The 20,669-nt window shown below is 37.1% G+C and overlaps 3 protein-coding genes across 3 annotated transcripts; all 3 read left to right on the forward strand.

The window, feature by feature from the left end:
• Positions 1-3,780: 3,780 nt before the first annotated feature.
• tubb1 (tubulin, beta 1 class VI) lies at positions 3,781-9,671 on the forward strand. Its single transcript, XM_020935909.2, has 4 exons — positions 3,781-3,928; positions 5,922-6,030; positions 6,507-6,617; positions 7,657-9,671. The coding sequence occupies exons 1-4, from the start codon at positions 3,872-3,874 to the stop codon at positions 8,799-8,801; spliced, it is 1,422 nt and encodes a 473-aa protein (XP_020791568.1). The 5' UTR covers positions 3,781-3,871; the 3' UTR covers positions 8,802-9,671.
• Positions 9,672-10,622: 951 nt separating this feature from the next.
• LOC110170213 (PRELI domain containing protein 3B-like) lies at positions 10,623-15,773 on the forward strand. The gene is made up of 6 exons (XM_020935847.2): positions 10,623-10,782; positions 11,520-11,688; positions 13,881-13,970; positions 14,200-14,270; positions 14,349-14,451; positions 14,636-15,773. The coding sequence occupies exons 1-6, from the start codon at positions 10,751-10,753 to the stop codon at positions 14,753-14,755; spliced, it is 585 nt and encodes a 194-aa protein (XP_020791506.1). The 5' UTR covers positions 10,623-10,750; the 3' UTR covers positions 14,756-15,773.
• Positions 15,774-15,913: 140 nt separating this feature from the next.
• Positions 15,914-20,291, forward strand: aurka (aurora kinase A). Its single transcript, XM_055160584.1, is given in 11 exon segments — positions 15,914-16,439; positions 16,677-16,742; positions 17,033-17,152; positions 17,222-17,348; positions 17,433-17,454; positions 17,650-17,841; positions 17,995-18,133; positions 18,229-18,377; positions 18,617-18,791; positions 19,282-19,426; positions 19,429-20,291. Coding segments are annotated over 10 exon segments (1,167 nt in total). The 5' UTR covers positions 15,914-16,439; positions 16,677-16,679; the 3' UTR covers positions 19,464-20,291.
• The last annotated feature ends 378 nt before the right edge of the window (positions 20,292-20,669 follow it).

Consider the following 20,669-nt stretch of genomic DNA (forward strand, 5'->3'; position numbering starts at 1 on the left):
CCAAAGCACAAGAGCTAATAATTCAGTCTTATGTTTTATAGAGAGTGAAAAGTGAAACATATTATGAAAAAAAGAGTGTTTAATTCATTTTAAGTGCAAGAAGAATTCTTGCTGAAGTAAGATTTATTTATTTATTTTTTAATCTTAAAGAGGAATCTATGGGGAGGTAATCAAAACATGCTTTTAGAGTTCCCTGAGTGGTGATTATGGGAGGAAAAATTGGTCTTTCTTCCACATTGACTGTATAAATTGCACAATTTAAATCAAATTAAAATCTCAGCATCCTCTCAGGGGTCAGAGATAATCGAACGCTCATACATTGAGGATAAGATCTACAGTGGTTGTTCTGAATGCTTGATATGTGTTGATATATGTTACATGCAATTTAAAGTACAATAATAGCCTATTATTGTAACGGTAGCATTTATTTATCTTATGTATGTCTTTTTTTTAATTTTATTTTATTTTTCATTTTATTTTTTTACTTAATTTGTTATTCCCAAGTACTTTGTTATCATAGAGGCCTATTTTTTTGTATCTAACATCTTTCTTTGTCAGTGTCATATAGAGATTCTGTTTGAGGAATTAAGTTAGTATTCACTACTCAGGTATAGGTTGTGGTCATGAATGCATAAATCTCAGACTACCTATTATTTGTAATTTTAGTTTACATGTATTGAGAATTCTACAGGAATTAAAAAAAAAAAAAAAAAAAAAAGATACCGGACAGCCTAAAAACAATGTAATGCAGCCAGCACTGCATGCAATTGGATGGTAAAGTTTCAGTTATAATGAGAAAATTCAAGATACATGAATAGTGTATTTTATTATGGGAGGCCAAAATGTTTTGTTGATAAATAATAGCCTTGAAAAAAAAAAAGAACAAGATATTACAATTACTTAGGGTTTACTAAATAATGAAAGAAAACTCCCAGTTCACACACATTTTGTGACATCATTAATAATTGATATGGTCAAGAACAGGACTTTAACTTGTAAAAACTTGGGCTAACTGATAAATTGTTATAAAAATACATGTATATATTTGTTAAAACATACGCCTAAATAACTCATTAGATTAACAGCGTACAGGGTACAAAGAGCACATTTAATTTTATCTAACAATACTTGAACTCAAAAATAAAACTTTTATTTTAGCTTTTATTTTGAAACATGCCGTGCAGGGCGGACTGTTCCCTTGTTGTCGTGGCTTGACCATAGACCGTATAAACTGACCGGAGCAGGGCAGGATCCATGGGCTGGATCACATGACTGACTAAAGCGTCGTGAAGCAGAGGTACAGAGGGGGACAGAGGCGCCTTCTTTGAAGCAATTTTTATTAACTATCTTCTTAAATACAATCATCAACAGTCCTAAAAATATAAAATAAGGTAAGAAATTGGATAAGGCTAACTGCATGAAACACAACAAAAACTAGGCATTTGATGATTTCCCCCCCAAATTTACATTCAGTTTTAATGGCCGGTCGTTTCTACTACAGGCTATAGGCTAGGGTTACACAACAAGATACGATAGAAATAAAATGACTGGATTGCAAGTAGCACAGAAATAAATACTTGACTTTCTGAGAATTTACCAAGTTATAACCATGGACCTGTAATAGTTTTTATTATATTATACTATACTTATTCTGCTTCAAATGGTTATAACCAGGTCTAATAGATCTAACCAATTCTGAACATGGTCCTAAATAAGCTCCAGTGGAGACCGAAATATAAATCAAATCCATAATAGAAGTAAAGCACAATTTGCCGAGGACCTGGAGTAATGACCAACCAGTTTGAGAACAATGGTCTAGGCACTATAAGTCAAGGCCTATTTCAGTTTTGTTTTTTTTACCCCAGAACCAAAATTACAGTGATGCTGTCTCTATGGATTGCCTTCTGAATGTACTATATGTCTTCAGTGTTGAATTTAATGCAGATAACCCTTGTTTCTTTTTATTGATGCTATATTGTCGCCATGCATCTTTTTAAAATCTAACCTTCTGGTATATGCTGCAAACTCTGTTTTAGAAGGAATTTTAGATAATTGTATTATTGCATCTATAATATCACTTATAATGTTGAAGAAGATGGTGTTATTCTTATTTATTTTAATTTCAGTGTCACCCCTTTAAATTAAACACAAAGACACTGATATAAAAGGTTTGTTTATTTGTTGCTGTTGTTAAAGGGCAGAAAGTCTCAGTGTATCGTGACTTAAGCCAATTTGTAGCCCCAAAACCCTCATTTATCAAGTTTGAACAGAAAAATAAGGCAAGGAACATAAGGGTGTATATATGTCTAGCTTATGGAGAATGTGTGGATTTATAGGTACTACTCAAGTCCTACCAAGTTCATCATGTCTTTTGCTCAACGTGACCCATTCTCAGTGTGCAGGCCTGGTTCTTTCTAGGGCACGCACTGTTCAAGCCGAGACACCTGCCCCACTCCTATCCTTGAGCCTGAGCTGAAATGGAGCTTCTGTTTGTGACTAAACTACTATACATTACTGCAGCCACTACCACCTCCTTTTACAGAAGCTTGTCACAATATTGACTCAATAAGTAATAGTTGGAAATATATTGAGGTCAGTGTGTATATATCTGTTTGCATATGTTTAATTATTTGTACTGTTTTGTGTTGTGTATTTTCTGACAATATATCAACCTTCAAAATGTGGTATTGTTACAGGCCTGCTTCCATTATTATTCCTGTTATGACTTCTAAATAGACTACTCCACCTCCCATTACCTTCAGACTAATGCTTTTGAATTAGCTAATGAATTAGGCTACCTCGCTCTATCCTTCAGGGGTAGCTGCCATATAGGCTGTCCTGGGACCAGAACGAGAGAGGGGGTAACCATTACAAAGCCCCTTAGTGGCCATGTCTCATATATTTTACCTACAAGTGGAAGTAGAAGTGCTGGTGGTTGTAGTATGATCAAAGTGACTGTGGTACTAGTTGAAGTTATAGTGCGGTAGTAATAGTGACAGTAACCAGCAAGAGAGCGACAGGGCTTTCCAATAATAGTACTCATGCTACCATAGAGGGCGCTTCTTCCCGTTGACCACAACAGATTTCAGAAAAGGAAAAATTTGTCTCTGTCTCTGTGTGTTTTGGTTTATTTGAAAAAAATAATTAAATAAAATATTAATTAAACTATTAAATAACTATTCTTTAACAATAATCTTAACCTTTAACCTAAAAAAAATTTAACTCACAGAATTTAATTTTAGTTTTAGATATTTTGCAGCAAAATAAGAAATAACAACTCACTAACTGATTTTGATACTGAATTACGAAAAGAATAATAAACTGATCTGATTTCTTGTTGATGTTCCTGCAGGCCAGTTGGGTTCTGTGAAGGAGTGATGCAGGCAATGGCACTGCACTCATGTACAACTTACCACAGTCCTTTTCCATCTATGCACAGAAGGTACTGAAATTGTTTCATATTTGCAAGAACAATGACATCTAATTCACCTATTAATAATAAATATGTACAGGTGTAGTTTTGTTTATGCTGAAGTAGAGATTTCTCCTTTAGGCCAGAAGATGGCAGCATCTCTCATGTATTTTGTTCTTTTTCCCGGTTCATTTTTGTGCTTAGCTTTTAAACTAAAGTCTTGCCATCTTTTGATTGACACATTTACTAAAAGTAATATGTGAAACACAATAGTTTCATTTAATTAAATAAACATGGCATCAGTGATTTTTGTTGTTTTGTTGTATTTCTAATATTCTGCTACAGTATGAAGAGACCTCCTGACATCACTGATGACCTCAGAAGGAGGCAGTATAAAGCTCACATTATGAAGCACTTGGGATCAGAAACCCCTACCAGCTTTTGTATAACTCCATCAACATGCGAGAAATTGTACATCTTCAAATTGGACAATGTGGCAACCAGATTGGCTCAAAGGTAATAACATTTATTAATTTCTTTTTACTATTTATTAGAAACCACATCAGATGAGCCATAACATTGGGTACAATATGGCATTTACAGTTTTTCAACCTATTAATAGCATAGTGTCTCTCTCTAATAGCTATTAGTATCTCTATAGGCAAATGATTCCTTCTTGTTTTGAAGGATTTTGTGAAGACCTTTCCACCTTCAAAATATGCATAATATGTATATAATTTTTATTTCAATTGTTAATTGCTATGGTGACAGAGGATGCTTGCCATAACTTGCAAAACATGAATAAGAGAATCAATTAATTAAAAATATATGAATTCCTGAGAAAGCATTTCAGTAGAAAAAATACCACGTAACAGTGTATTTTATTACCTTAATTAATTTCCCTAAATGTTTATCATCAGTCGTCCCCTTAGGCCCCAGGATGTCCTTGTGTGAACCCATAAGGTCTGTGACGTACAGCAAAAAGTACAGGATGTGCAACAGGAGTCACTGAGAACAATTGTATTTAGTTTATTTTGTTACATTAAATTACAAAGGAAATTAATACTAAATGACTTTAAAATGAATACATTAATGTTGCTATTATTTTATATATTTATATTTTTCTTTAAATATTTAATTCAAGTAAAACAATCTAAAAATATTCAGACTTTTACTTTTTCTGTATCACTATAGATTACTAAAAATGTGTATTAATTCCTTTTATTGTAAATTGATTACTCTGTATTGTGCTTGTGATTGAGCCAGTATTACATTTTCAACAAGAATTTGTAAATGTGTTGTGTTTTAAGCAACTGTGTGCCATCTGTTGTGAGTGACAGAGGGTGTTCCCTGTTAGTCATTGAAGAAAAAGATAAGAGCCAGGCTAAACTGGCATGGGTGTGACATTTTTATCATGTCGTCTTTCAAAAGAGAAAGTGCAATTGAAAAGATAGGCGTTTGTTTTTTTATATCCTGTTAAAAAATATATGTTTTGAAAAAAAGATTGTTCATACATTAAATATAAATATGGAATACTAGATTGGATTACATATTAGATTATTATAAACAGAACAACAATATATCTGTACTTCATTAGTATTTCAAAATTAGTACCTGCCTATAATCTAAATAAGAAAGCTGCACTAGAAGACAAGGAACAGTAAAACTACTACATTTCCTAATCTTTGTGGTGAAAAAAATATTTTTTACTTATTTCTCTCATCAAATTTCTGATCCTTGTTTTACTATTCAAAATTATATTCAAAAGAGTTGTTAATTGTTTGGACAACAGTGCAAATGTTTCATCACTTTGAAACCCATGGATAGTCATGCACATTACTGTAACATAATGTTAATCAATCACTGAAGTCACTTTAGCTGCTATTTATTCTGTCCTTGTGCAGAATAAACTACACTATTTTGTAATAGTATGCTCACCCTACTGAGTGAGCAAGTCTTATTAATTTATAATGAGTGTGAATAGGCAGCACAGTAACTACAGGGGAAGATCAAGAACCTTAGTGAGTCCGCAGTGCCTGGAACCCCAGTGGGTGCATGGGCACACATCTAGATGTTACACAGACTGAAAAAAAAACTGTCCAAGTAATCATCACCGGGTTCCCCCACATGCTGCCTTGAGCTGTTCCTATTAGATTTCTTAAGTATGCTGAGCACCACCACTCACATGTTAATTTATTCTTTAACATTCCAGGGATTTGAAAATTGTGGTCATTAAGTAATTACCTGTCCATCTCCTCAAACCTGCTGTACGTGGCCTTGAAAATGCGAAAAGTTGCCAAGTAAAAAACTATTTCCAGTGGGGTTTAACACTGAGACTGCTCTTATCAAGGTGACAAGAGGAACACTGAGGCGGGCACTTCAGTTTTATTGACACATTTGTCTGTGTTGTGATTTTAACGCACTCTTCTTCTTCTGTAAATGACTTTGAATTATGGTATGTACATGTTGTGCTCTACAATTAAACTTGCCTTGCCTTGGTTTGTTTCAGTTTTGGGAAGTGATCAGCGAAGAACATGGCATCAATGCCACAGGAATCTATGAAGGAGACTCCAGTGTACAGCTGGAGAGGGTCAACGTCTACTTCAATGAGGCTCATGGTAAAAAATAGAAAATCATTGTAACAATCAAGTAGCTAACCAAATTGTGACGGAGGCAGAAGTGACTGAGAAGGTCAGCAGATCAATAGCATAGCATATTGTCATTGTGTCATTAACACAAGTATCCCTTCTTGCCTGTATGAATGGTGGCTGTTGGGGATGCTATTGGGACAGATGAGGAATTATGTGTAGCCTATTACTCATAATTAAAACTAAGATAATATTTTAAAGGTGCACTATGTAACTTTTCTGGTACAGTTCTGATCTGTAACTTGGCCTAATGGCGCTACCTCTTTGTCTCCATGGAGATACATAAATTTAATGCAATACTGTGTAACATTTCAGGCCAAAAAGAGACAAGACAAGCAGGTTGTAAACCAGATGATTAACATAGTCCTCCTTCAATACAAACTAACTCCTGCTTTAGCTGTGTTTTAACCATAGAAATATTACTAACAGCATATTTTATGTTTTAGGTGGAAAATACGTGCCCAGAGCTCTACTCGTTGACCTGGAGCCAGGAACTATGGACAGTGTCAGAGGGAGTCGAATTGGGCCCCTTTTTAGACCTGACAATTTCATTCATGGTGAGATTAAGTTGAACTTTATATTGATCTATGACACATTATATACTGACTTTTTTTTCTGAAAATTATATTTTGATGTAGTTCATATTTGTTGCAGGTCATCATTTCAGATATAGCTCAATTTCAAAATGTATTTATTACGTTTATGGAGATTATCGGACATACAATGTCATTGTCATATAATGGTCATGGCACACATATTATTGTTTATCATAAAATGTATAGGAATATGTACATCTAGTGTGACCAAACATCCGTTTTTCCCCAGACATGTTAGTTTTTTGCGTCCTATCCTGGGTGTCCGGGTTTTTTTTTAAAGTGATGGAAATGTCTGGGTTTTCATTACCATTCATTGGGGCCTTTAAATTGAGTGGCTCTCATAGCTCTCTGTGACTCAGAAGGAGTGAGCAGACACAAACAATCGGTCAGTCTGCAACATGCCAAAGCGCAAATGTGCATTTAACAATGACTTGTACAAGAAATTCTCCATTTTCCGGCCCGGTCGGGACAAGTGGGAGGCCATGTGAATAGATTGCGAGGTGAGGGTAGCTCAATGTCGAGGCTCCAATCCCTCACCTCCGGTAAGATGTCTGGGTTTTCACAAACAGAAATATGGTCACCCTATGCACATCACTGGTGCTAGGCTACTACAGTGAACACAGAAAGTGAGACAAAGCCTGCGCACTTACTCCCAAACAACATTTAATGAATGACGTTTCAATCAGTGGATCAGATCATTATGACCTGCTTTGTCTCACTTTCACTATATAGCTACAATGTAACTGTATACTTATTGGGAAATACATGCATTAATACATGCATTTAAACTCATCCAGCAGTGATGTTCATATGGTATCGTTTACATTGGCACTGTTTTTTTCACAACGAGAACGGAGAACATAACAAATGACTATATGAAGAAAGTGGGAATAATGTAGACACTGGGGATCAAGTTAAATATAGGGTGTTGGTTTGCTGTGATGTGTCTTGAAGTTAGATCCTATTACTTTTTACAAATCATTGTCTGATTCCATTGTAGGAAACTCTGGAGCTGGGAACAACTGGGCAAAGGGCCACTACACAGAGGGGGCTGAGCTTGTAGAGCAGGTGATAGATCGGGTGAGGAATGAGAGTGAAAGCTGCGACTGCCTCCAGGGCTTCCAGCTGGTCCACTCTTTGGGTGGTGGCACTGGTTCAGGCATGGGCACCCTTATTATCAACAAGATCAGAGAGGAATACCCTGACCGCATCATGAACAGCTTCAGCGTTATGCCGTCTCCAAAAGTTTCGGACACAGTTGTGGAGCCCTACAATGCCACATTGTCCGTGCACCAACTCCTGGAGAACACAGATGAGACCTTCTGCATCGACAATGAAGCCCTCTATGACATATGCTTTCGTACGCTGAAGCTCACAACACCAACATATGGAGATCTCAACCATCTTGTCTCCTTGACAATGAGTGGGGTAACTACTTCGCTCAGATTTCCAGGGCAGCTCAATGCTGATTTGAGAAAACTAGCTGTAAACATGGTGCCGTTTCCTCGTCTTCATTTCTTCATGCCGGGCTTTGCCCCTTTAACTCCTCGTGGAAGCCAACAGTATAGAGCACTGACTGTTCCTGAGCTTACACAGCAAATGTTTGATGCACGTAATATGATGACTGCATGTGATCCCAGAAGAGGGCGCTACCTTACAGTGGCAGGTGTATTTCGTGGGCGTATGTCAACTAAAGAAGTAGATGAGCAAATGCTTGCAATCCAACAGAAAAATAGCAACTATTTTGTGGACTGGATCCCTCATAATGTGAAGGTGGCTGTGTGTGACATCCCACCATGTGGTCTCAAAATGGCATCCACATTCATCGGCAATAACACAGCTATTCAAGAGATCTTTAGACGGGTCGGTGAGCAGTTTTCAGTCATGTTTAGGCGCAAGGCGTTTCTGCATTGGTATACTGGAGAAGGTATGGATGAAATGGAGTTTACAGAAGCTGAGAGCAACTTGAACGACCTGGTGTCAGAGTACCAACAGTACCAAGATGCTACAGCAGAAATGGATGGGGATGGTGAGGAAGAGGAGGAGGAGGTGCCCTTTTCAATACCAGCAGCCAATGTGCAGCCCCAAACAGAGGTTCGATTGGAAACAGTGACTGAGATAAGTGGGGAGACAGTGGATGAATAGAAATGATTGTAAAAAGTGATGGGGAAAATGTAAATGTTTGTCTAAAAGAGTATTCTGATGTTTTATGTAATTCAGTTATTTTAAAAGTAAGATTTGATGCTTTGGCCAAAAAGTGGGTGTTTTTTACACTCACAATGGATACAGTTGACAGTTTGACTTTGTTGACATTTTGTCCCTTGTGCTACAAATTGTCTGTGTTTCCCATAGATTTGGTTACAATTATGATTGTACAGATCATTTTTGTTTGCATTATTTAATCTCCTTCAACTTGTGGAGTATAAATGTCACTTACTTCCTATATTTAATCTTTAAGTCATTTTTGACCAGTGTATGTATGTATGTATGTATATATATATATATATATATATATATATATATATATATATATATATATATATATATATATATATATATATATATATATATATATATATATATATATATATATAAACATTTAGTTTTGAAAACAAAAATGAAAACTTGCAAGCATATAATTAATTTGTGTCATTTTTTTAACAATATGGCCACTTTTTTGTGATAACTTTTTAATTAGCTAAATTGTCCATTGACGGACAGCATGCTGACAGCTTGTGCCACAGTGTTTCCTCCCACTGTTACAATCTGGGGCATGGTGATTACACAGAACTAGGCTGGAGTGTCTGTGCCCACAGATAAGCTGGCATGACGTGTAAATGACCTGCTGACAAACTATAGTCTACTTCGAAGGCCCTTTATACATAAATGGATATGGCTTGATTATACTGAATACAAATTAGTTTTGCTCTAGTGAATATTCTTTTTAGAGTTCAATGATGATTTTTGAGATTTATTTAGGCCTGTTTGTTCATATTAAAATGCTGTTAAATACAATTATATGTTTCTTGAAATGCTGTCAACTAAGATATCAAGTATGCATGTTCAAATTATTTTTATTTTACTAATAACAAAAGTAATGCTGATTTATTCTTAATGACAAGAGCACTATACATGTAGGCATATGAGTACATTTTTTACATGTTGTCTTTTGATTCTAGATCCAATATTAGGCTTCAAAAGCAGCTTCACAATTTGGATTGCCAGTTCTTACGACTAAAGTTGGAAAAATATATTTTCTCTTACAAACGTCTCTTCTCTCTCTATTAGCACCTCCAAATCATTCATGGGTGCTAGTCTATAGGCCTCACCACCAGTTCAGTGAGTTTATTCTGGAGGTTTCACATTGAATGACAAAAACCGAGAACTGATTATTATTTAATATAATATATACATGTGTTTTATATTATTATATTATGTTATATTGTTATATTTTGTACTAATGGCTTATGTTCTTATATTTCCATTACTGAAAATTGATTTTACAATAATAATAAACAGAAGAAAACTATAGAGAATCACTTGAGGTTAAGGTAACCTACAACCCAGATCTCTATTACTGACTATAGACTATTATTGTATTTGAAGTAGCCTGTCAGCATTACAGCACATAGTTGCATTCATTTTAATTCAGTCTTTATTAAGAACACATACCTTCATAGTTCATAGTAAGTAAGTAAGTATATAGTATATAAAAATAATAAGAATAACACATTTTATATACGACTCATGGATTATTTAATGAAGAAATTCAGTTTAAAAGTCAATGAGCCTAAATAGTTTTTCCACGAAGCCCTTCCCATGCTTTGTCTCTGGGGATAGTACATAGGACACATGGTTCTTTCGTATTATACTTCCATGATAGGACAGGGTAGGACAGTGCGGTAACAGTACGGAAGTGCGTCACAGACACTCGTACTCGTGACGCCGCTGGTGGGTGGGTGCCGGGTACGGGGTAAGGGTGACGGGGGTGGAGCCTCGCGCGCTAGTCGTCCTCGAGAGTGGATTTTCTTCTTACACATACTGGGATTCAATCAGCCGCCGTGTGCTCACATCTAAAAGGTACCAGAAAAACCATGAAGATTTGGACATCGGAACACATTTTCAAGTAAGTAGACGCTTTCATTGCTGTGCCAATGAAATGCAGCTAGTTTACTAGATTAAGGACAGAGGATTTGTCTCGATGGTTTCTATCCCCCAGTTTTCACATTATGTTCCTGATCTTCCTGATAATAATTACTTTAGTGGATCAAGCAATATAGACAACCAAAATGTTTTGGGCTGAACGATTAGACGATAGTAATTTAATTGTCATAAAATGGCATTTCTTAAAGTAGCATTTGTCTCTAGGTTTGGATCTTGGCTTTACGCTGCATATTTCTCAGACTAATACGAAAATGTTATACTATTAAAGGACATTAAAATACAAAACAAAAGAAAGTCATTTTCCGGCTGCCGGAGTTACAAAGACCTCAGTGTTGCATAAAAGTCGCCGGTCAGGTCCACATGCTCAACCTTTCCCCTACTTTGATGTCGCGCTTACATCAGCTTCACGCTGGGCACGCCCTCCACCTCTCACCCTTCTCCTTGACACCATTTCATTGCTCTTTTTTGCTCATTATGATCAGAGCTCTTTTGTATCTTATAATTGTGTAAAATGTCGGCTATGTTTTAGTAGCCTATTGCATAACACGTTTTATGTAATGAAGAGGGTTTACAAAAGAAAAGTATTTATCTTTGAAAGTAGCATTTATTTTTCTTGCAACCTCCTTGCACATATGCCAGTATGTGTAATTTGTCTGTAGACAGTTGTACATAAAGGGTGTTTTGTCTTTTTTGTTACAGCCATCCATGGGAAACCGTGACCAATGCTGCTATGCAGAAGTACCCAAACCCCATGAATCCCAGTGTCATTGGTGTTGATGTTTTGGACCGATCTATTGACACGCAAGGTCGTCTACACAGTAAAAGACTTCTCAGCACAGAGTGGGGCCTCCCATCTATAGTGAAATCTGTAAGTGTTCTTGTTGGATCACTGACTTCAGAAAACTTGAAACTTGACACAAGTTTTCACCTCTAGACCACTGTCGTTTTATGATTGGAAACCAGTTGATACCCCAAGCATGCCCTTAACCCTTGTGGCTATTTCTGCTCAGTGACACCATGGAACTGCATGATAAATGCTGTTTTATGGCTGTGCGCCACGGTGTCGTTCCTGTCATTACTTAAGTGTCACCTATAACAGCATGTGATGTAACTTTTCATGTCAGTACGTGGAAGACTGAACATTGAGTCTTAATATTGGGCCGTCAGAATATCCTTGAAGTCTATCAACACAGCCATATTATAATCCCATCCCTTTTTTTCTTCTACTTATGTACATTAAGGTCGTTTTCACACCGCTAGTTCGATTATTTGGTCCGCACCAGGCAATAAAATTGTTATTATGTAGCAAATACACTCCAGTGTGGTCCGCTTTCACACCGGCAAACAAACCAAAACTGGTTCGATTCACGTGTCTCTGTTTCCCCGGTAAAACCGCGATACCTCCAGTTATCAACACCGATGTTCCTGTTAATACCACGGGCCATCCTCATCTCAAATTATCACCATGAACTCATAAAACAGCAACATGTAGAACTTTGTACAAACTCACCGCATCAGCCCAGAGTTCAGGTAACAGCAGCAGCCAACAGCTCCTCAGGACGGGGCTGGGGTCTGGTCCTTGGTCTGTTACAAGCGCGTTGGTCAGATGGTCCGGAGGCTTCATCCTCCATGTGCTGGTTCCAAACAGTGGCGAGCAAGACCAGTGCGCAATGACTGGGTCTGAGCGGGTACGTTCCGTCGTCTGCGCGCTGTTTCCGTGCGGGAAAAGCAAGAATGCGCTGTGGACTACAGGTCCGGGCGCGCTGCTCCGGTTCTCCGCGCTCAAGAACCACGGCTGGTTCCGAGGTGGTGCAGCATCCGGACAGAAGCGTGAGTCCAGTTTGGTTTGTTATATGTTGTTCTGAGCGTCCGTCCTCCGCGCATTTGGTTCTTCCCGGGGAAAGCGCTTCCTCAGGTCGAGGCTCCCCGCTCCAGCTCCTCTGAGCCCGGACTGAACCGGAGCTGCCCCCGCTGGTTCGGGACTCTGGTTTGGATCTAGTCCGACTGTATTTCTCACACTAGGCTAAAAGCAGGGACTTTTTCAAGTTGTATCAATTGAATGGGCGATTGCCTATTGCCGTAAAATTATTTGGTTAATTAAAGCCTAAAATAACAAATGTTGGTTGCTGTGTGATCACGGGGAACACCGGGTCGTCTCTGTGCGTGTAGGTCCCGAACAGGGGTACGCACCCCCAATTTTGACTCACTCTGGAGCCACACGTTCGCACACTGATACTTGCTCTGATCTTCGTGTGTTACATTCTCTGTATTGGCCATTGTTGGTAAAATAATTTGAAAATGAATCGCGTCTGCGTCTGGACAACAATCTGTTACTGCGCTGGAATCGTACAGCGCGTCATTTCAGGCAGAGGAGACGCGTGTCCCTCCCATGATGCATTTGGAATAGTCCGTTTGTCCATACTGTCTATGGTTTGGACCCGGGTTCGCGTTCACACCAGAGGAACCGCACCAAAGTTGGTCATTTGGTGCGGATTCAAGCGAACCGAGACCACCTCTTTTTTGCGGTCTCGGTCCGCTTGATTTGGTTCGGGTCCGAGTCCGATTGACGCTTTCACACCAACGCAAACGAACCGAACTAACCACTTCTGGTTCGAATGGACCGTTTGGTGCGCACCAAATACTGTCGGTGTGAAAACACCCTTAGGCATTTTTTGTCATACAAATACTACAAAATTGCCGACAATATCTAGCTGAGCAAGTTATGCATGTTTATACTAATTGTGTATTGTGTATTTCATAGAATTATAGGGTGCAGCTCAGTTCCAAGAAAATTATTTGAAATTTTAAAAATGGATATTCTGGGATGTCATTTGTAGATATCTACAAAACAAGTGGTTTGCTCATAAGGTCAACACGTATATTCAAGTGATTTAATTTAAATTTTAATCAAGAGTATATGACAATATACAATTCAATATTCTCAATTTTGACGAAAAAAATATTTTTTTCATAATTCTAAGTTACAATTTGTTTTGTAAATTTTTTGCAAATATTATACAGCCCAACACATATATTTTTTCTTATGTTGTATTTCTTCAGATCATTGGTAACTCACGAACATGCACTTATGTTCAAGAGCATTCAGTCGTGGATCCTAAAGAGAAGACCCTTGAACTTCAGTCTACTAATGTGAGTTCCCATAACCAGTCCACTGTTTGGTGATATTTTACTTTAGCAGATTGTTCTATTGTAAACATTGTTTAGCCAAAAGTTAATGGCATTCAGTCTAGTTGTTGTACTAGTTGTACAGCTTCATCATGACTCATGTTTCAGTACTGAACACTGCTGTGTTTGGGAATGTTAAAGACACTCTAACTTGAGAACGTCTGACTTTGCATTTGTTGTGTTTGTTTTTCAGATTACTTTAACAAACTTGGTTTCTGTGGATGAGAAGTTAACATACAAACCTCATCCAGAAGATCCAGAAAAGTAAATATATCTACTCATACTAATGTTTGTTAACTTACCATATGTAAACATTATTAATACTATTCACTCTCTTTCTAGAACTATATTGACACAGGAAGCTATCATCTCAGTAAAAGGAGTAAGTCTAAGCAGCTACTTGGAGGGAGTTATGGCTAGCACCATATCTACTAATGCTGGAAAGGCAAGTCTTTTATCCTAAAACCATAAATCCAAAAATCTTACAAATCATAATGTGACCTATGTCATAAGTCAACAATATGAAGTTGAATGTGTGTCATTAGAATAGTCATAGAATGTTGTTGTGTTTTACATTGTCATTTTATATATTATATTTCATTTATATTTTATATTTATGTGTTATGCAGGGCCGTGAAGCAATGGAGTGGGTAATAAGACGTTTGAATTCTGAAATTGAAGAACTGGCAGCCACAGCCCGTGGAACCATACGGTCTCCAATGGCAGCAGCCACAGTCACAGATCAGTGACCCCAAACCACTTCCCAGAATCTGTGTCAAACTGTATCTCCATATATTCTTCTTCCTTTATGACAGTTCGGTGCTTGATGGTGCTACGGATATTTCATTTAAGGTTATCTTTACCTTTAAATATAACCAATTACACTGTGGCTGCCCTTTGGCAGGACCACTCTGAAAACTTGCTCAGGGACATATTTAAATCAAACCCTTGTAGATGTAGTGTTGATAAAGAGGAAAGGAAAGCACAGCGTGCACTAACAGTCAAAATGTGCCAGTTAACAAGCTGAAGGAAACCCATTGGTCTTTGGCTATAAAAGCACCTTTGGCCATATGTGGTTTAATCTGGAAGACGACCTTATAATGCCAGCAGAACTTTTCTATGACAGACATGCTTTCCTGATGTGTGAGTACTGTATGTGATTGTGAGTCAACTAGAAGACGCTGTTTGTAAATAGTGATGAAATGTATTCCAGCATCACTGAATGTATTTATTATTATTTTGTAGACCTTTCTTTACGTTAATTCACATGGGACCTCAAGAAACTCTGCACAGATGCCTGGCTGAAACTTATCTTATGTAAAATGAAGGGATCCGTACCTCTGCAATAGTCTTGTTGAATACGACTTTCTTAGATGTTTCCTCATTGTTTGTCAAGTTTGTGTAATTGTAGCAAACTTATATGAAAATAGGTTCTCTTATTCAACATGCTCTTACAGTGTAAGTCATTTATACAGTTATTTGCACTAAAATATGTAACAAAAACTGCTGCTACACATGGTGAAAGACATGTTGATATCACTATTGTGATTGTTGTTACAGTTACATTTAAGAAAGTCTTTTGTGCAGGACATCGTTGTAGTACTTATGCCATTAGTTTCTTTAAATTTTATTGTGTACTATTTATTTAGACCTATGATTTGTTTTGAATGAGTAATATAGTATTGGTATTTTGAAGATATTTGCATATTTCATGCATATTTTCAGGTTATAACAAAAATTATCTTGCAATAAAACAAACTTGTCGTGCATCATTGTTAACAGATATTTCTTTAAAGGTTAGTGCCCTCATGTGGTCAATTCTGATATTGCACTGTAAAGAACAGCCCAATAATGTAAAACACAACATTATTATCATTATTATCTGAATTAGACATTTTAAAGCATTTACCTACATGGCTAGTGTGCACTTTTATAGTACCAGTTTTAGGTTAAATAAAATTTAAATAATACATGTGTCTATATCTCTCTCTTGGCACTTGTTACTGCCACCTACTGTTCAGAAAGAGTTTTGTTTCTTCGCGTCTTTACGTCAGATCTGCGTAGCCAATGGGAATCAAGCAAAGGATTTCCTTAACCAATCAAAATGCTCTGCTGGATTTAAAGGTTTTGAACGGAGGTTTGTTTAAAATTGAAAAAAGCACCTGAGGAGTGAGGGCTTACTTTAGATCAAGGCGATCGACATCCTTTATTTACTCTGATTTCTACCACATTTAGATGCATTTTATTGGAAACCGTCTCCTGGATTCTTATTCATCGTAGTTTTATTGCTGGCTTACAATAGCATGTGGTTTTAGCACAAGTAATCAGGAGTCGACGTTGCTAAAGGTTAGCTAGTCAGCTAAACTAATACCAATAACGCAACAAGATCGGGACACACTAAAACTAAAAAAACACTTGGAAGCACCACCCTAGGTAAGTCATTCATTATTGGATTTTATTTTGATTGTCTGGTGGGCAATTTACTCGGGTTAACATTAGCGTTATGTCTACTATGGTTACCAGTGATAAAGCAGACGAGCCACACAGATGAACATTTAGGGAAATGGATCATACTTCGTAGCTAATGAGTTCAAAAAATCTTGTTTGTTATGTTTTTCATGTCGCATTGTACCTGACTCTTCAAAAATGACAATTTATTCTATGTTGAAGGCAATGGATTCTTCCGCAAGGGTCAAAATGTCTAAGGAAGGCAAGCCACTAAGGCCCGAAGCAAAGGTAATATTTGAGGGGGTTGTAGTTCTGTTGTGTTTTAGAATAAAGCTTTAGAATAATAAAGTTTTAGTCTAAAATGTCGTTTACTGCGTCCTGAAGGGTGAAATTTATTGAAGTCATTCGATTTGGGAAATTCAGGGTTTTATAATTCGTTTTGGCACCGCATTTTTAACCTCAAACTTAAGGACATTTACTGGAGTCTATTTGAATGCATCAGAATCTTGCTCTGTAGTCTCTTTTGTGTTGTGTTCATGAATCACAATGTTAATATTGTGCTGTCATTTTCATTGCAGACAAAGTTTGATGGACCAATGCGTGTTCCAGTATCACAACATTCGCAAATGCCTCAGCGTGTCATGGGTAGTTCAAATGGACCCCTGAGACTGCAGCGACCAGTCACACATCAAAAACCTGTATCCCACTCCTCTGCTGTAGTAAAGCCAATGTCTGCTAATGGACAAAATATTAACCCGGTTATTCAGATTGTACATCCCATGCCACTGCAAAAGACCAGCTCGCAACCAAACCCACCAAAAGTGCAAGAGACAAAAATGAAGATGGAGCCGCAAAACACTGTATCTGAGCCTCCGAAGACTGAGAAGACTCAGAGTATGAAAAACTATTTGATAAATGCACATGTAGCCTCCCTGTCTTTCAAATATTTAAGAGTATTTTGTATTTTTGTATTTGCAGATAAACCAACAAAGGGATCACAGTAAGTTATTAGTTTTTTCCTCTACTGATTCTGAGTGAATTTTTTTATAAATATACACACACATTTACCATCTTATACAAATGCTCAGTTGTTAATTGCCACAGTTCCACCTTATTCTTTTGCTTGGCTAAACAAAGCTACAGTCTGCTTTGCCAGGCTACTTTTCTCTTACATTTTAATGTTTTCCTTCTGTAGAAAGCCATGGAGGCTAGAGAACTTTGAGATTGGGCGACCTCTTGGAAAGGGAAAGTTTGGCAATGTCTACCTAGCCAGAGAACGACAAAGCATGTTCATCTTGGCTTTGAAAGTACTATTTAAGAAGCAGCTTGAGAAGGCTGGTGTAGAGCATCAGCTGAGGAGAGAAGTGGAGATACAGTCTCATCTGAGGCAAGTGGTCAAAATTTTATTTTTACTTATTTTAGCTTTTTTTCTTGACCACAGTAGTCAGCTGTTTTTTGCAATTTGCAAGTTTCTATATCAAATGTGTTGACACAGTTCATTAATGGTTGTAGTTATGAAGTGGGCTTGCCTGTTTTTCAGACATCCCAATATACTCCGTCTTTTTGGCTACTTCCATGATGCCTCTCGTGTGTACCTTATTCTTGAGTTTGCTCCCAAAGGACAGGTATATAGTGAGCTGCAACGATGTGGAAGGTTTTCTGAAGATCGAAGTGCCACTGTAAGTTCACATTATTTCATGTGCATTTTAAATGTCAAATGTTTATTTTGGAACAATTTAGTCTGCTCATAAGACACTGACTTTGTGTTCTGCAGTACATCATGGAACTGGCAGATGCCCTGCAATATTGCCACTCAAAGAATGTAATTCATCGAGATATCAAACCAGAAAACTTGCTGTTGGGTGCCAATGGAGAACTGAAAATTGCTGACTTTGGCTGGTCTGTTCATGCTCCTTCTGCAAGGTACACTTATTTTGTGAAAACTTTTTTTTTTACTTGTATTTTGTTTGTTTTTTAAATCAGCAGTAATGTATATGTACATAAGATTTCATTTTTGAAAATGCAATTTATAAAAAAAAAAAAAAAAAGCCATTATCTTAATGATGTAACAAAAGTTTTAAAAACATGGAAGAGAAGTATGTTTTCAAACTTTATTTTTTTATTGGCTGTAAGCTAATGTTCAGTTCCTTTTTTGCTTTTAGGAGATCGACTCTATGCGGGACTCTAGATTACCTGCCTCCTGAAATGATTGAAGGGAAACCTCATGACCAAAATGTTGACCTGTGGAGTCTGGGTGTCCTTTGTTATGAATTTCTCATTGGACATCCTCCTTTTGAGGCAAAAACTCATGAGGATACTTATCGTAGGATATCAAGGGTAAGTTGTTTGCACTGTTCTTTCTTTCTGAATTGCCACAATATCTTTCAACTGTAAATTGATTTTACTCTTATATACTTTTTTTTTTTTTTTAAATGACAGACCATTTTAGTAAAAAGCGGTTTTGTAGCTCAACCAAAATCACTGGGTGAAGTATTGCAAGTACATGTTGAGGCTATTTGTGGCCAGTTTTTCCCCTTATCAAAGTTTGAACATTGGGCAATAGCTTAACATTCCTTGTTTATAACTGGGGAACCTAAACACGATTTTACAAAGATGAAAACCAAGTCTGTACCAATGGCAGTTATAAATCAGTGGTACCTTTTAAAATCTGAAATGAAAAGGACACCAAGTTGAGCCTTTACTGTCAACTAAACTTTGATCTAGATGGTTGTCATTTCAAAATATGTGCTTTGTGTGCAGGATTTCAGTTTCTCGTTTATGTAAATCAAGTTTTTTAATTTTTTTATTTATTTATATATTTCCATAGGTGGAATACACATACCCTCCTCAGTACAACATCAGTGCTGAAGCAAAAGACCTGGTTGCCAAACTACTGAAACACAACCCTTTGCACAGATTGCCCATCCAGGAAGTTTTGACTCACCCATGGGTTGTTGAAAATTCTACCAAGAAACTACCACTTTAAATCAAGACTCTTCCAGTCAGTGAACAACTCCTCAGTCTTCAGATGCATGGTGAAAGACTAGGGGGGTGGAGGAAAAAATGACTATTTACTTTGTTAATTCCATATAATGTGCACCTGGTTTGGTTTGTTTCCATTTTCGAACATTTCCATTCTTTTGTCTGTGTAAATATATTCTTGAATTTTAATTATGAATCTTTAAATTTAGATTATTTTAATGTACAGGTGCCTGGCCAGGTGTCACAAGCCTCTAAAATGTCATGTTTTGTGCCCTGATTTGTAGCCATAAACTACAAGTAACACTTGCAGTGTTACAATGGAATATTTTCCATATTATGAAAGACATTTGTATTCACATCCAGTTTATATGGGTTTCTTGCTAGCGGTCATGGCAGCTTCTAATACTTGAATAAAAATTTGAACAGAATGTTTGACTGATCAGTGCAATGTACATTTTACAGTTTCAGTGCGTGTCTAAATTTCTTTTCAAATCTAATGTTCAGGCTCTATAGAAGTGTAGGTACCACCAGATGCTATAACCTACTGTGCATTTGCACTGGCTATTTTTAAAAATCCTCACCACCTACTAATGTGATCCATCAGAATGACCTTTGGTGTGAGCGAAGTCCCCATACCCCACGTGCAGATTGTAGACAATTACTGTACAGCAGCAATTCTAAACTGCAGGTTGGAGACCCTCACTTAGATTAATATTTGAGTTTGTAAACCCTTGATGTAATTCCCGCAATGACCACTAGGTGACACTGTTTATACAAGCTATTTGTAGACTAATTGATTTGACTGTTCATTCTGTTTTATATATTTAATAAAATCGGTATGGCTGCCTGCCTGGACTATTTTGATGCATTAATACTAGAATAGTATATGCCGTCTCATTTCTTCATTATCAAGTGAGTCGACGCAACAGTCACCACGCAGTGCTGCAGCTGTGGCCTTTTGCTTTGTCAGGCTTTGGATTAAGGTGTTGGGATGAACCAAATAATGAATTGTAAATGGATTTTTGTTACAATGACCTGTTAAGAGACAAGCAGGTGACAAGACCAAATAAGAGTTTTCCATTTATTCATTTTATCCAGTTTTTGCTTTTTTTTTTTTTTTTTTGCAAAATAATTTCTTTGAAAAACATACATTCTTAGTGTGGGCTTAATGCCACACTGTGGCATATTCCCATCAAAACAATAACAATTCCATGGAGACAAGGATTTTATTCA

Source organism: Boleophthalmus pectinirostris, unplaced genomic scaffold (assembly GCF_026225935.1).
Source record: "Boleophthalmus pectinirostris isolate CB_2022bp ecotype Guang Dong unplaced genomic scaffold, ASM2622593v1 HiC_scaffold_3, whole genome shotgun sequence".
Lineage (NCBI taxonomy): Eukaryota > Metazoa > Chordata > Actinopteri > Gobiiformes > Gobiidae > Boleophthalmus > Boleophthalmus pectinirostris.

Coding starts and splice junctions, on each gene's coding strand:
- LOC110170213 (XM_020935847.2), top strand. CDS start 10,751: ATGAAGATTTGGACATCGGAACACATTTTCAA. Junction 10,783..11,519: donor ACATCGGAACACATTTTCAA/GTAAGTAGACGC, acceptor TTTTTGTTACAG/CCATCCATGGGAAACCGTGA. Junction 11,689..13,880: donor TCCCATCTATAGTGAAATCT/GTAAGTGTTCTT, acceptor GTATTTCTTCAG/ATCATTGGTAACTCACGAAC.
- tubb1 (XM_020935909.2), top strand. CDS start 3,872: ATGCGAGAAATTGTACATCTTCAAATTGGACAATGTGGCAACCAGATT. Junction 3,929..5,921: donor GCAACCAGATTGGCTCAAAG/GTAATAACATTT, acceptor GGTTTGTTTCAG/TTTTGGGAAGTGATCAGCGA. Junction 6,031..6,506: donor CTACTTCAATGAGGCTCATG/GTAAAAAATAGA, acceptor TTTATGTTTTAG/GTGGAAAATACGTGCCCAGA.